Consider the following 16,907-nt stretch of genomic DNA (forward strand, 5'->3'; position numbering starts at 1 on the left):
GGAGACAGAGAAGAAAAGCTTTACTGACACTGCTACTTAACCTAGAGGGCCACCTGCAGTCTCTCAGTATAACCTGTACCCAAGCCAAGATGAAAATAACTATATCAACAGAACATAAGAACACAAGAAGCTGCCATACTGGGTCAGACCAAAGGTCTATCAAGCCCAGTATCCTGTTTCCAACAGAGGCCAAACCAGGCTACAAGTACCTGGCAAGTTCCCAAATACTAAGTAGATCCCATGCTACTGATGCTAGTAATAGCAGTCCCTATTCTCTAACGCAACTTGATTAATAGCAGTTAATGGACTTCTCCTCCAAGAACTTATCCAAACCTTTTTTAAACCCAGCTACACTAACTGCACTAACCACATCCTCTGGCAGCAAATTATAAAGCTTAATTGAACGTTGAGTGAAAAAGAATTTTCTCCATTAGTTTTAAATGTGATACTTGCTAACTTAATGGAGTGGCCCCTAGTCCTTCTATTATCTGAAAGAGTAAATAATCTTCAACCTCCTTCAATGAACAGAAGGGAGGCGGAGCCTCTACGGAAAATTTGTTCCAACAACATTAAGCAGAACATCATGTAACTAAACAAACCACTCTGCATCATTTAGATACAACCATGACGAGCAGGCTTTACTGAATGGGTGTGGTTCTAGACTGATCTGTGGTATTTCAGGAATGAAAATTAGCATTCCTGTTCATATCCCAGAATAGTCCAGACTCCTGGGATATACCCAAGCTCCCCTATATTGGGCGGGAACATGATAGTCCCACTCACAATACTCTCTCTCCAAATTCCACTGAGTCTGGATCTTGGACATCCAACCAGTAATGCCTGGAGAAAGTTTGTAATGACTTCCAAGTAGCCGCCCGACATATTTCTTGTGGATAAACCAGCCCATGAGGTTGCCTGTACATGAATTGAGTGAGCCCTTAGACCCTTTGGCACCAGACGGCCTTTACAAATATACGAGGTAATCACGTCCTTCAGTTATCATGCAATATTAGCCTTGGATGCCTTGCATTCCTTTCTTGACCCATTCCAAAGCAAGCCGTCCACTATATCATGAACTGCTACCTGTTTGGTGCGAGGAGTACAAGGGGAAACAATGAAGGTTTTCTGCACCGGGTGAGCAAATTCTAATGCATAGCCATCTTTTATCACTTCCAAGACCCACTAGCTCATTGTGATTCTAGTCTACTCCTCGTAAAAGTGGGCTAACTGTCCCTTGACAGCTGGAAGAGAAAAGTGGACTGGCCTGGTTTCATTGTGAAGACTTAACTCCCTTGGCTCCTTGACCAGAAGTATTGTAGGTCGATTTTCATTCATCTTGAAAGGATTGGGCCCTGCCAGAGCTTTCCTCTGTATTTCCAAAGGGCCTCTGTTCTTCTAATTTCTTCAATAGTCTCTAAAAAGCGAACGGATGGGAGTGGATCTTCCCCCCCCTTCGGCAATTTATGCCCCTTGGACTCTCCCAGATGCTTCACCAACTACTCTAAATCCTCCCCAAACAATAGCTTGCCTTTGAATAGCAAGGCCCCTAGTTGAGACTTTGACCAAATATCTGCTGACCAGTTTCTTAACCATAGCAGTCACCTAGCAGAAAACGTGGACATCATGAAAGATATCCTAAAGAAGTCATATTGCAGCCTCCACGCACGCCTCCTGTTTCATGGAGGATGATGAAAATATCTTTGCTTGCAACTACTGAAACCAGTGCAAACAAGCTCTCTCTACAAAACATCTGCATACTGCAGCCTGGATACCCAAAAGCAGAAATCTCAAAAATCCTCGAGGTGAACGTCCAACTTCCGGTCCTGCATATCTTTCTATGCAGTGGACCCTACCACCAGAATGATGTTTTTTTTGGTCACTGCCGAGATAAAAGCATCTACCTTCAGAATCATCAAAGCTTGAGTGTCTCTTTGCCATTCCCTTCCAACTTTTAGACTGGTCTCAGGGAGGTCCCACTCCTTGACGACCAGATTCTTTACAGACTTGTGGAAGGGAAAAGCCTTATTTGGACCTTTCAAGTCATCAACGATAGGGTCCACTCCTTCCTGGTCCAACTCTTCCTGAGGAAGTTTGATACCTAGCTCTTTAACTACATGTGGAATCAAGAGCCACAACTTTTCCCTGCAAAACAGATGGACCACCTTAGGGCTGTCCACTTCAATTATTGGCACCTCCTCCAGATCCAGATCCAAAATATATTAAGGGAAACTCCACTCCCAGAGACTCATCCAGTGGACCATCGTTGTCTTCGGAGTCCTCAGACTCCTCCATGGAGCCACCTTGCTGCCCAGCCAAGTCAAGTACCCTGTGGATGTTAGGCGATGCCTTTTTGCAAGTCATCTTGGGCCTTTTTGCAGGTCGTGAGTCAACTTGCAACTGACCCTGGGTACGAGGGGGCTTCTCTCCTGCTGCCTTTCCAGCCAGATAAGCTCTGTGGAGAAGTAACACAAAATTTGAGGAAAAGGCCCGACAATTCTCCGAATCCTCCTGCATTAAGGCCTCCTCATCTTCAAAGGCTTCTAGATTCTCTGCAGGACTCTGCAAGACAGGCAATAAGGAAGGAGGGAAATCCTCTGCCTTCTTGGGAGCCTCCTGTGCTGCTGCAACTGCAGTCAAGATGGCTGCCATACCAATGCTCATGGGAAAAAGATCTGTGGCGGTTCCTGATAATCTCGGTCTTTTACATGCTGAAACAGAGCCTGCACTGTCTGAGCTGCCTTCTCCCCTGGAGATGCAGCATGTGTAGAAATTTGCACGGTTTAGACAAATGCGCGTATCCCCGCACAAGTGGCAGGCCTTGCAGCGATCGTTGGCTAGCGCCATGTGTGCTCTCACCTGTGTCTTGTGTAATCACCGATCACTCACAGAGCTAGCCAAAGTGGAGAACCCCTCTCCAAGCTGCCTTAAACTGCAAACAAAAACCAAAAACAAATTTCTTTCCTGTACTGTTTCCCGAGGGCTCTCCAGGGGATCGTGGGAACTGGACAACCAGTTAATTGAAACCCCCTCCATGTGCAAGGATGAGCCACCACCAAGGTTCACCAACCCCCTGCTCGTACACCTCAACCAAGGAGGATGGCCCCCACCAGGGACCTAACAACCCCTTAGGAGGAAGCTCTAGAAAGAAATCTCTCTCAACTCTTCTTCTTCTTCTTTTTTTTTTTTTTTAAAACTCCAGACTGCAAGTTTTACACCTCTACCATGTGCTGGAGACAGAGAAATACTGAAGGACTGTGAGTGGCAATCTAGGTTAAGTAGCAGTGTCAGTAAAGCTTTTCCTCTCTGTCTCCATCTGCTGGTAGGGATGTAAAACCCACAATTCTGGACTGATCTGGGGTATGAACAGGAACTATGATTTAGCTCCATGGCTTTCACAGGCCAAGCAGCAACCATGTTTCAGAGAACTTTCTACTGTTACAGTACATTTGTTAATAAAGAGTCAAAAGATGCTTCTGGATTCAACATGATCTATTTCTTACCCAGATAGTTGAGAGAGATATTTAGCTCCCGAATATCAATATGGACAGATCCCTTAGGTATACGGACAATTTCTTTGTGACCTATAAGAAAGAAGGCGAGGCGCTTTAGGTATACTAGAAATCAGGTAGTCCTAAGCAAAGACAACAATATACCAAGTCTTGACCACATCACAAAATATTCTGGTTTTGCAGCCCAATGCCCCTTTGGGAGGGGCAATTTTCAAAAACTCATGAAAGATGGAGTTAATGTATATAGATTGGCTAAAGACACTTAAGTGGTTTCTCAGTTACCTAAATGCATACTTGACAGTTCATAACACGCAGACATTTAGCAATATAGATAAAAAAAAGGTGGCCTGGGAAGGGAGGAGAGGACTTGTCGATTCAGGACAAATTATAAATCTATGACTAACTGTTTTTGTGTATGACTTAATGACTACAATTTTACAGGCCGATACAGTACAGTGCGCTCCGACGGAGCACACTGTTAACCTGCCCTTGGACACGCATTTTCCCTTACCCCTTATGAAGTTATGAAAAGCCCCCAACAAGTGTGTAATCTGACCCTGTCAAACAAATCCCCCCCAGACCATCCAGGGTCTGACTGGAAATGAGATGGCTCTCTGTTAGATTCAAAAAATAAAGAACCAAAGCGCTTGTTTTGTCAATCAAACCATATGCAACCACAAAAACAAGTATACTAGAATATGAACCGTATCTTCAATGTGCGGTCATCAAACAAAATTTCAAAAAGTGTATTATATTGAAATTGTAATTGTAACCGCATCAGCAAGCCAGACAACGGCAGTGAACACACTTGCCGTCCGGACTACTCGTCATTTGCGGCGTGATGGTAAATAAACTGTTTTTTTATATATACCAGCTATAGGTGTAACTGAGAATGTCTTCTAAATCCCGTATAGAAATAATGTGCATCATATGCCCCGAAATGTCAAACAATGACACCCGACAACGGCCGGTGTTTCGCGATAAAAAATCGCTTCCTCAGGAGTAATTTATGCAAACATTGTCACGGCAGATGCTACAGAAACAAAAAGGACAAAAACAAATTTGTATAGCTGATAAAATCATAATGGATACTTAGCTTTGCATGAATGCAGCATCACAGACCTTTCTGATGGACACGAATGTCTCTGGTGTTTTTTCTCTGTTAGATTCACCATCTAGCCTAAAGACTTCAACCACCTCAGCAAGTTCTGACCAACTGCTGTCAGAGATTGCCTGACTTCACTCATCAGAACCAATCATCCAAACACAGATGCACCAGCACATGCTCCCGATGTAGGGCCACTGACTCAACCGCCCTCATCTTGGGCAAGTTGTATGACGCCAAACGGGAAGGCTGAAAAACAGACAATGATCTCTAAAAACAAAACTTCAGAAAACTGCTGGTGCTTCGACCTGATGGCTATATGCTAATAAGCCTTTGTCCAAGCCAGAAAGGCCAAAGTCCTCCCCTGGAAAAGAGGAACTATCTGAGCCACACCTATTTTCTCCAAATCACAAGTTGGACGAAAAAGTCCTTTCCTTCTGCGGCACAATGAAAACTAATGGTACATCAACATGTTCATTGCTTCTCTCGGGGAGCAGGCTTTAATGCCCCCGGTCACCAGAAGCGATCCAGTCTTCCGAATGGTGATCTGCTTGGTGAGAGAAGCACAAGTGAAAATCATCTAAGTGTCTCGAACCGGACCAGCAAATTAAAAAAGCTGTTTTTATCATTTATGACTGAATGTAATTTCTTCACTGTATATTTATTTGTATTGTAAACCGCTGTGAAGGCTCGCTGAGAGCCTTCACAGCGAGCTTAAACCTTAAAACCTTAATGTAAATGTTTCGCCCCTCTGAGAAAACACCCCACGTCCGGATGCATGGTTAAAGCTACACCATGTATTTTACCATGGAAGCAACAGAGGACTGCCACTTGCACCCTTAGAGAACTGCACGCTAAGTTTTTAGCCAAGCTGGCCTGTTGGAAGGACAAGATATCAGACACTGACGCACGAGCAGGGACCACCTTGCGCTCCATACACCAAGACTCAAAAACTCTCCACACCCTGACATAAGCCAGGGAGGTAGAGGTCTTCCTTGACCACAAAAGGGTAGCTACGACTGCGTCTGAATATTCCTGATCCTTTAGCCGTTGCCTCTCAAAAGCCAGGCCGCTAGACAAAAGCGATCTGCCTCTTCCAAACAAACGGGTCCCTGAAGCAGAAGGTTTGGGAGATCCTGAAACCTCAGGGGCCCATCCACTGTTAGATTGACTAGATCCGCAAACCATGGACGTCTTGGTCATTCCAGGGATACCAGGATTACCTCCATCGGATGAGCCTCTATGCGCCGTAGAACCTTGCCTATCAGAGGCCAGGGCAGAAACACATACAGCAGGACGTTTGTCAGCCAGGAAAGAGCCAGGGCATCCACCCCTTCTGCCCCTGGCTCCCGACGTCGACTGAAGAATTGTGGGGCTTTGGAGTTCCGAAACGTTGCCATCAGGCCCATGCTCGGTATGGACCACCTATCACATATGAGACGGAACGCCTCCTCGGAGAGTTCCCACTCCCCTGGATCAGGGCGGTTGCTACTGAGGAAATCCGCTTGAATGTTGCCGACTCCCGCGATGTGGGAGGCCGCAATCCTCACGAGATGTTGTTCCGCCCAGGCTATCAGCAGCTGAGCTTCGATTGCCACCGGTTGGCTTTTGGTTCCTCCTTGGCGGTTGATATAAGCCACCGCAGTCGCATTGTAGGATAGAACCCTGACCGATTTCCTCCGCAGAAACGGCAGTAGAGCTTGCAATGCTAATCTCACCGCTCTGGTCTCTAAATGATTTATCAAGCATCGGGATTCCTCCACCGACCATTACCCCTGCACGATCTGTCCTGACAAACCGCTCCATAACCAGAGAGGCTGGCATCCGTAGTGACCTCCATCCAAGTGGAAACTTCCAGGGTCCCCCCCCAGCGTAAATTGTCCAAAAGGAGCCACCAATCGAGACTGGAACGTGCAGAGTCTGTAAGAGGAAGAAGGAGATGAAATTGTTCGGACACCGGGTTCCAACGGGATAGCAATGCTGACTGAAGAGGTCTCATATGAGCAAAGGTCCATGGGACTAGCTCCAAGGTGCAAGCCATCGAACAGAGTACTCTCAATAATCCCAGACTCTTGGAAGACACTTGCACAACAAATCCCAAACTTGCCCTTGCAGTTTGGTTATTCGTTCCTCGGTCAGGAAGCCCTTCCCCAGCTGCGTGTCAAATAGGGCTCCCAGGAACTCCAACAGATGAAGAACTCTGTGTACCACTGAGCGACAAAGACTCCGATTTTGCCTGAATCAGCCAATCGTCTAGATACGGATGAACAAAGAAGCCTTCCTTCCGGAGTTGTGCTGCCACCACAACCATTATCTTGGTAAAGGTCCGGGGAGCCGTGGCAAGCCTGAACGGCACAGCGCAGAACTTGAAATGGTCTCCCAGAATGGAAAACCTCAGGAATTTCTGATGGTCGGCTCTGATCCCGATATGCAAATACGCTTCAATTAGATCCAGGGATGCTAGGAACTCTCCTCTGTGCACAGATGCCACACAACCGGCCTTCAGGGTCTCCATATGAAACCTTGGAACTCCAAGACAGCGATTGACCCTTTTTAAGTGCAGAATGGGCCGGAACGTGCCTTCTTTTTTGGGTACCATGAAGTAGATGGAATAACGGCCCCTTCGCTGTTCCGCCGGAGGCACTGGTACTATTGCCCCAAGATCGCGTAGGCATTGTATAGTGTCTTGCACCACCTGACGCTTCTGTGTGTAGGAGCATGTGGAGATGAGAAAGTGGTCATGAAGGTGCCGCTCAAAATCTAAAGCATAGTCTTGTCTTGAGGACCCACTGGTCCGACCTGAGTTTGACCCACTCCTCGTAAAACTGAGACAACCTGCCTCTTACAACGGGAACAGAGGAGTGGACTGGTCTCATTTCATTGGGAAGATTTTGTTCCTCCTGTAGCCTAGGGTTCGGTCCTACCGAAACGACGTCCCTGAAAGGACTGGGACCAGGATTGTTGCCTACTCTAGCCTTGTCTGGACGACGAGCCCGACGACCTGGAAGAGTGGAACCTCCGAGACCCCCAAAACTGAGACCGAGGAGGAAAGGAACCCCTCGTCTTGGGTCTGTCCTCCGGCAGGCGATGAACCTTGTTCTCCCCCAATGATTGAATCATGTCTTCCAAATCTTTATCAAACAGCAGTTTGCCTTTGAAAGGCAGAGAGCCCAGCTGAGCTTTGGAGGAGACATCTGCAGACCAGTTTCTCATCCAAAGTAGTCTACGAGCTGACACCACTGAAGTCATGGACCTGGCCAAAGTGCGGAGCAGATCATACAGAGCATATGCACTGTAAGCTACCGCTGCTTCCAAGCACTGTGCTTGCACAGCCTCCTCCTCTGACAGCGACGTGTTATTCTGTAGGAGCTGCACCCAGTGAAGTCCTGCTCACAAGGCGAAACTTCTGCACATGGCAGCCCACACTCCCAGCGCGGAGACCTCGAAAATCTTCTTGAGCTGTCACCGGGATGGTGGTCTTCTTAGTGACTGCAGCATCCACCTTGGGGACCCGAAGAAGATACAGGGCTTCCTCTGGTAAAGGATACAGCTTATCCATTGCTTTAATGACTTTCAGACCCAAGTCTGGTGTGTCCCATTCATGAAACAGTAAGTCTGTAACAGAAATATGGAAGAGGAAGGACTGGGACGGACCAAGAAGACTCACCATGACAGGATTAATGGCCCCCATCCGGGAGTCTTCCGGAGGGTCATCAATGCCCAATTCCTCCAACACCGCGGTGATAAGTGGACCTAACTCATCCCTCTGGAATAAACGAACCACCTTGGGGTCACCCCCTTCAAGAATTGGGGGCCATGTCTGGTAGAATGGGCCTGGATCTCCTCCTGGTCCGCTCCCGGTAGAGGCTTGTCTCCTGGATCTCCATCCTCAATATCGGAAACCTCTGAGGAGGAAATGTCCAGTGGTCAGGGTGTCATGGACCACAGGGGGCGATTCTTTCTAGTAGTCCTCCTCTTCCGGGGCTCTGGACCACTTAGGACCTTTGTCCCCTGGACCCGAACCATTCCTTTTGGTGGCTCTCCTTGCTTTAAAAGCTTTGTGCAATGACATAATAAAGTCAGAGGAGGAGGAGGATGAAGAGGAGTCCGAAACCCCCTCAAGGCTCTCCTCTTCCACGACAATAGGATCCTCACTAGGTCTGCCCCCCTCAGAGGCCACCTGCTGCGGAGATAAACGCAGTGCAGATATTTGGCGTCCGACCTCTGACCACCCCCGAAGAAAACGGAGGCTCACTCACATAGTAAAGAGAAACCGTCCGAAGCGCTGTTTCGACACTTTTTTTTTTCTTTTTCAGTCAAACCTGACAGAAGCTCCTGGGGTGAGTGATCCGGGCTCCCCGGTATCATCCCGAGCTCTGGAAACAGGAGCAGAGAGAAGGACCCTCAACCCCGAACTCCAGATGCCTCAACTACCAGGGGGGATGGGCCCCTCAGGACCTGCCAACCCCCCCGGGAGGCTTAAAGGCTCCTTCCTGCTTCCTCTTTTTTTTGTTTTTTTAAAGGCTATAGCTGCCTAACCTAACTTCCTAAACCTGTTCTTTTTTTTTTTTTTTTAAAGGCTATAGCTGCCTAACCTAACTTCCTAAACCTGTTCTTTTTTTTTTTTAAAGGCTATAGCTGCCTAACCTAACTTCCTAAACCTGTTCTTTTTTTTTTTAAAGGCTATAGCTGCCTAACCTAACTTCCTAAACCTGTTCTTTTTTTTTTTAAAGGCTATAGCTGCCTAACCTAACTTCCTAAACCTGTTCTTTTTTTTTTTTTTAAAGGCTATAGCTGCCTAACCTAACTTCCTAAATCTGTTCTTTTTTTAAAGGCTTTAGCTGCCTAACCTAACTTCCTAAACCTGTTCTTTTTTTTTATTTTTTTAACTAATTCCTAATTTTCTTCACAGACTGTAGGCTTTGCACCTCCACCATCTGCTGGAGACAGAGAAATATTGACGGATTGTAGGTGGCACCTGAGGGTATAGGACAGAGTCAGTCAAAACTTCTCTGTCTCCATCTGCTGGTCGGGAGGCAAAACCCAGGAGTCTGGACTGATCCGGGTACGTACAGGGATCCTGGGTTTTTTTTTTTCTTTCGCCATGGCGGCAGGTCCCTCCAAAAACTCCTCACCGCCCGACAATCAGCCAGCACACAATCCGGCCCGATTGAGCTCCGACTGAGCCAACCTGCAAGAACAGACTGAGTCTCGCACACTGTGTTACATGTAGCCAGGGGATCCTTACCCTATCAGTCACCCACCTCGCACGCACTGCCACTGAGAAGAAAAACAAAGTGGTCTAAAAGTAATACCTCAGCCGCCTCAAGCAAGAAAGCAGAAAGCTTTTTTTTTTTTTTTTTTTTAACTTTACCAGCAGAACAAGGTAAGAATACTTCCCTGGGTTAAGCTGGAACACAGAGCTGCAAGTGGGAACAGGCTGCCAAACTGCTTCACAGAGCCTCAAGTCGCCTCAGCAGCCTCGTGAAGGGGAGGGATCTGGACCACCATATTTATACCCCAATGGATCTAAGGACCGAGCATACTAAAGGGTCACCAACCCTCAGCTCATCAGTCTCAAACCAAGGGGGATGGTCCCACTAGGACCTTCGAACCCCCTGGGAGGATGGCTCTCTCTCCTTCTATTATCTTCCCCTTTTTTTTTTTTTAAACTGCAGAACTGCAGGTTTTGCACCATCTTCCATCTGCTGGAGACAAGAGAATTACTGAAAGACTGCAGGTGGCACACTAGGTTATATACAGTATCAGTGAAACTTTCTCTGTCTCCATCTTCTGGTAAGGAGGCAAAACCCAGGAGTCTGGACTGATCTGGGTTCGTACAAGGAATGCATGTCCACCATCTGCTGGAGACAGAGAATACTGGCAGGCTGTCGTCGGGGCAGGGCTATACGTCAGTGACATCAGCGAGACATCTTTACTCTGTCTCCATCTGCTGGTAGGAGTACATAAACCGACTGGTGTGGCTTGGCCTGCCTTAGTGCAAATGAAGTATCTGTTTATGAGATTTCCTCTTACCTTCCTCACTCAATGACTGATTGAAGATGCTTTCGATGGTCTCACACGTGCTGCCGTCTCCTCCGCATGCGCGGCACTTGTCCTCCTTTGCGTCGGAACCCAGAATTCGGTCGCAGCCCACATGCTGTGGGAGGAGAGACAGAACACAAGAAAGAAGCAGCTGCTTTATTTAATCTCAGCGGGGGCTACACACAGAACCGGAACAGGCAAAGACAGGGACGGCAGGAGTCATGAAATTGCATTTGGGACCACAGACAAGGTGTTGGCAGTAAAGGATCCACTTGCTCCACCCAGTCTCTCCACTTTTAGCTGCCAGAGGTCTTACTTGATCTGTGGTCTTCTCCCTTCCTCCACCAGTGCCTGTCCCATGTATGCTTGAATTGTGTGTCGCTGTGTTTGCTCCTCCAGGTCTCCACCTTCCTTTCAGTGAGAAATGATTTTCTCATCGTCTCTCTGAGATTCTTTCCCTTCAGCTTCATACACTGATTCCTTGCCCTTGAGCTTCTCATGCTATAGAAAACACTTTTATCACAGCTCCCCCTTTCCACCTGTCATCTAAAGAATACGTTTTTAGCGCCTTGAGTCCCTCCATGGCCTGCTTTCAATGGCCCTCATTTACCCAAACGAGACAGGTGCTGCTGTGTGGCTGTGCCAATCGATTTTCAGAGATGCTGCCCATGTGGTTCATGGGTCCTTACTTATTTACTTTTATTTTCCAATGTGGGAGTATGCAGACGACTGGGGGAGGGGAGCTAATTACTCTCTGACCCCCCTCCAAGGGGGTTGGGTGAAACGTAATTTATCAGGAGTGTTTTGTATTGTACTGCTGTTGTATTGTATGACTATATATTTTCTTGACGGTGTATTTTATGATTTTATTATATACTTAAACTGTTGTAAGCCACTCTGTGTGAATGCTACTTTGTGAAAAGTGGCATAGAGAGAGAGAAATGAGTGCCTTTCATATTTAAAAGGAGGCCACTGACACACAGCATTTAGCTCCTGGCAAACTGTGCGCTTTTTTTTTTTTTTTAATGAAGAAATACTATAGGAATGTACTGACTCAGCCTGTTAGTTAAAAAAAAAAAAAAAAAAAAAAGATCCAGCTGGCAACTTTACTGAGGCCTGTAATTCTTAGGAAATATTAATCCTTGGGAGGTGGGGGGTAAGAGCACCGTTATCCTATAGAGATATGATTATGTCTTGGATTCTGGCATTAGTGTCCTCGGGGACTGCTGGCTCCACCCATGCATCCCAAAATTGTCCTTAAAGATGCCTTATTGCAGGATGCAAGGCCCTCGAGCCCACGGTCTCGTGAGCAGCAGCTGCAGTCTGGCTCCATGTCCCAAGGAAGGGCTGATCCTGTCCTGGTTTTACACCCCTCCCCCTTCCACTGCATACATGGCATTGCAAATCCTGATTTCCTCAGAGAAATAAATGTGGGGGGGGGGGGGGGGGAAATCAGAACTGCACAGCCCCTGCATGAAAGCAGGCCTGGCTCAGCCTGTTCCTTATGACGGTGCAGCCTGCGCAGAAGGCGCTGTGTTCCCCCTCTCTCTGGAGCGGCACAGCTCGCTTCCCTGACCTACTTACAGACCACGCAGCCGAGAATATATAGAGCAAGCTGCATGCCTGACTGTCGGCTGGAGCCTGGCCTTGCCGACCTTTACTGGCCCAAGGGAGGGAAGCACAGGGAAAAAAAAAAAGAAAGGGAGTGAAAGGCGATTTTCCCATGCGGTGTCTGCCACAGCTTTTGACGTTAGCTAGCGCTGGAATGCAGAGCTCAGGGGAGGAGGGAAAGCGCTGACACTGATGAAACAGAGAGAGCGAGGCCGGTGCTGGTGCAGGGGGAGAGAGGAATGTGCTTTGTATTAGCAGCAGCTCCTCTCTGAACCGCCGGGGCAAGGCAGGCTGGCAGAACATGCTGTTTCCAGATCTCTCACGTTTTGCTCAGGTCCTCCCCCCCCCCCCCCTCACGACATGGTAACCCGAAGACTGTGCTCATACTCCACAGATGGTCCCCTCCCCCCTCCTTAATGTGTCCCTGTAGCAGGTGGGGTTATGTGCTCTTCCAGATATGCAAAACAGCACCAAAATTTTATTTCACTAGTAATTCACAAAGGCTAAAAACATCTTCTTTCTCTACCCCCCCGAAAAAAAATGTTTTAATGTCTCTGCTTAGGCCACCAGTAAAAGAGAAGGAAAATCCCAGAATATCCTTAGCTGAGCTCAGCAAACGTCACTGCAGAGCCACAAACAGGCCCTCATGCAGAGTTTTATATTTACAAAAATTACATTTGAACATCTTTATTTATTTCCTACAATTTATATACCCCGTCATGCATACAGAAGGCTTGGGAGCCGTTTACAACAGTCAATACAAACATAAAACAAACAAAAATCAAAGCCACACTCCCCTCCAGGCCACCCTTATCCCTGTAAGTCCCCAGCTAATTCAGTCCAGACACAACATTAGGAGCCTCTCAGCACCTTAACCCCTTCCAACCACATCTCCTTCACCGACTCAACTCACACCCATCCTCAGCTTCCAACTCTGAATATCATCTTAAGATCAATCTAAAGCTTTACAGAATGCTAACAGATCTGATGTTAACCTTATTTCTCTGAGCAAGTCATTGCAAAGTTTAAAGCACACTAAAACAAAAAAAAATGTGTGTGATGGTGAATGGAACTTACTCTGAAGAGAGAGCGGTGTTAAGCGGTGTACCGCAAGGATCGGTGTTGGGACCGGTCCTGTTCAATATCTATGTGAGCGACACTGCGGACGGGATAGAAGGTAAGGTTTGTCTGTTTGCGGATGACACTAAGATCTGCAACAGAGTGGACACGCCGGAAGGAGTGGAGAGAATGAGACGGGATTTAAGGAAACTGGAAGAGTGGTCGAAGATATGGCAGCTGAGATTCAATGCCAAGAAGTGCAAAGTCATGCATATGGGGAGCGGAAATCCGAATGAACTGTATTCGATGGGGGGGGAAAGGCTGATGTGCACGGAGCAGGAGAGAGACCTAGGGGTGATAGTGTCTAATGATCTGAAGTCGGCGAAACAACGTGACAAGACGATAGCTAAAGCCAGAAGAATGCTGGGCTGCATAGAGAGAGGAATATCGAGTAAGAAAAGGGAAGTGATTATCCCCTTGTACAGGTCCTTGATGAGGCCTCATCTGGAGTACTGTGTTCAGTTCTGGAGACAGTATCTACAAAGAGACAGAGACAAGATGGAGGCGGTCCAGAGAAGGGCGACTAGAAAGGTGGAGGGTCCTCATCGAATGACTTATGAGGAGAGATTGAAGAATCTAAATATGTACTCCCTGGAGGAAAGGAGGAGCAGAGGTGATATGATACAGACTTTCAGATACTTGAAAGGTTTTAATGATCCAAAGACAACGACAAACCTTTTCCGTAGGAAAAAAATCAGCAGAACCAGGGGGTCACAATTTGAAACTCCAGGGAGGAAGACTCAGAACCAATTCAGGAAGTATTTCTTCACGGAGAGGGTGGTGGATGCCTGGAATGAACTTCTGGAGGAAGTGGTGAAGATCAGAACTGTGAAGGATTTCAAAGGGGCGTGGGACAAACACTGTGGATCCATAAAGTCTAGAGGATGTGAATGAAGTGAAGAGGCATGGGGGCAGCTTGCGGGAATGATGGCTACTACCTGGAGATTAATACCCTTATTCAATAAACATAAACACGGTTAATGCGACTCCAACATTGCTCTATGCTTCAATGGCAAGAGGAAATGTGGAAAAAAGGATTTGCATTCACAAATAAGTGTGGGAGTAGCTTGCTTGTTACGGCAGTTACTACCCCAAACCAAATAAGCCTGGTACTTCACTTTCAATGCATATCCAACAGTTTTCTGCTTCAGCGGCAGGGGGAATGATGAAAAGATGATTTATATTTGGACAACGACAAACAAGGACTGAGTTGCACAGGCTGGATAAACATGAGTGGGAGTAGCTTGCTATGACGGCAGTCACTACCCCTAACCAATTAGCTAGATACTTCACTTAGATGCAGCTCCAGCACTGCTAACTACATCGATGGCGGAGGTGGAAGGGAAATAGAACCAAAAAGTTACTTACAAAGGACAAGAGTAACAGATAAGTATAAAGAAAATAAGTGTGAAAGCTTGCTGGGCAGACTGGATGGACCGTCTGGTCTTCTTCTGCCGTCATTTCATTTCATTTCAAAAGTCTCGGTTTCATAAGCTCTGTAACTTAAGCCAGTTTTACAGACAGAATTTCAAGCTGTGCTGATTGCAAGTCCTCAAAGACTCATATGGAATTAATCTTTTGTTCAGATAGCCTGGAACAAGGCCATGCAAGTCCATAAAAACTAAAACTAGCAATTTAAAATGAACTCAAACTGAAATGGGTAGCCAGTGCAAGGCCATCAAAACTGGAGTAATGTGCTTACTCTGCTTAACTCCTATAATTAAGCACACAGCACAGTTTTCAACAATTTATAGGGCATTAAGTCACTCTCTTGGGAAGCCCTACATGCAGTTTATTCTGGACAACACCAATGCTTGCACCCGCTGCTGCTAAACGTTGAATATGTCTTACTCCCGCATGAAAAAATGGCTACTTTGAATCCCTGAAGCCATTAGAAAGGAATCAATCTGAATGCCCATAAGGCAAACATCTTCTGAGAATGGCATATCATCTTTGTTCTGAGTCTTAGAAAAAGGTTACTTTATCATACGCATTTCAAGTGGGGCATGAGAGTAAGTCCTTCCATTTCACGCCTCTCAAGCTTCCAAATACAGATGATGGATACAACCTATTGCATAAAACGCATCTTGAAGTCTGCAATCCAGGTTCATTCTGCAGTAACCAAATACAACTCCACTTCCATTCCATTCCCCCTCTTCCCAAGCTTTTAGTCTGTGTACTGTGCGGGCATCTAAATGGTAAATTTAAAAAATTTTTATAGCTTAAGAGGCAGTTCAGTGATCTGAGTTCTGGCTCTCTCAGCTAGGCTTCCGTTGGATAGAGCCAACTGGCTCCGTTTTCCAGGATGGTTCTGATCCAGTCCTAATTTTACTCATGGCATACATGAATCTGCAGTTCTGAAAAGCAAGACTACAGATCCATTCCTAGGCTGGTCCGTGCTCCTTGAGCCAGTTAGTGCTAAGCCACAGGTGTTCCTGATGTGGAGACAACCTCTGGCCAGATGCAGCATTGCATGAGACAGAGCTAAAGAGTGAGCTGCATGCTGCTTCCTACACATCTTGCAGGTCGTAAGGCAAAAGGGTATTTTCTTTGTGAGGACCCTGAAAGGTCTGTCATGTCACTGTATGATTCTTTGAGACAGAATGCAAAGTATAATACAACAGAGACAGGAACAGGGAAACATCAAGTGACAGCGTGCATGCAGGGGCATGGAAGTCATGTGCCAGAAGTACTCAATGAACCCAGGATCCTTACCGCTTTCTTGGCTAACCCAAATCTAAGCTTCTGAAACAAAGAACATGCTGGAATCAAAGCCATCTGCTCCCCAGCCTTCCCCAGGAGGGAACGCGAAGGAAAGTGCCAGCCCTGAGTAAGTTTAACCACAGGTCCTAGAAAGGGCAATGAACTGATTCATGGGCAGTGGTCACTCAGGATCTATAGGAGGCAAACACAGAGGACAGAGAGAGAGAGAGAGAGAGAGAAAGCTCAGCTGCGACGGAAAGAGAGACTCGCTGTGTGCTGGAAGAGAGTGGTACCCACCAGAAAAGACAGACAGAGAGGGGAGAGGAGAGCACACTCACCTCACAAGCAGAACACAGACAAACCCTCACTAAACAACAGAATAAGTGAATATAAGTGAGAAACACGACCCCCACGAAACCAGACTTTGCACGATGTGCGACGCTGGAGAAAGACAGAAAGACATTTTGTCCTGTACCAAACACAATCCAAAAAGACAGAAGAGATGCAGATTTCCCAAAGCTAACAAGAAAGAATAAAAAAGACTTCCCACAAAAGAATGAGCAAGGAAAAACTCTCCATATAATCCTGGCAGGAAACAGGAGATACAGCAGCTGCAGCAGCAGCAAAACACATCCACTCCTGCAATGAGAGCAACTTTCCAAGGCATTTACCCAGATAAATCGGTCAGGCTGAGAATTATCCTCCTCCATACGAGTGCGTTACAACAGCCTATGTCCTTTTAGCCAGGTGAAAGCAATCATTGCCAAGCTGCAGGTAATTTCTCTTTGGACGTTAACTACAGACTGCACGTATAC

At 46.7% G+C, this 16,907-nt stretch overlaps 1 protein-coding gene across 3 annotated transcripts in view; it reads right to left on the bottom strand.

Annotated features, from left to right (window-relative positions):
• Positions 1–16,907, bottom strand: part of ADAMTS10 (ADAM metallopeptidase with thrombospondin type 1 motif 10) — a 256,117-nt gene that overhangs the window by 29,637 nt on the left and 209,573 nt on the right. For 2 of the 3 annotated variants that reach the window (XM_029610937.1, XM_029610935.1), the window contains exons 17-18: positions 10,651–10,774; positions 3,501–3,581 (exon numbers count right to left, since the gene is read on the bottom strand). In XM_029610937.1, the coding sequence (XP_029466797.1) occupies positions 3,501–3,581; positions 10,651–10,774 (205 nt within the window). The remainder of the gene's footprint in view (positions 1–3,500; positions 3,582–10,650; positions 10,775–16,907) is intronic. The other variant, XM_029610936.1, reaches the window with a different exon arrangement.

This window comes from Rhinatrema bivittatum, chromosome 8, assembly GCF_901001135.1.
Source record: "Rhinatrema bivittatum chromosome 8, aRhiBiv1.1, whole genome shotgun sequence".
NCBI lineage: Eukaryota > Metazoa > Chordata > Amphibia > Gymnophiona > Rhinatrematidae > Rhinatrema > Rhinatrema bivittatum.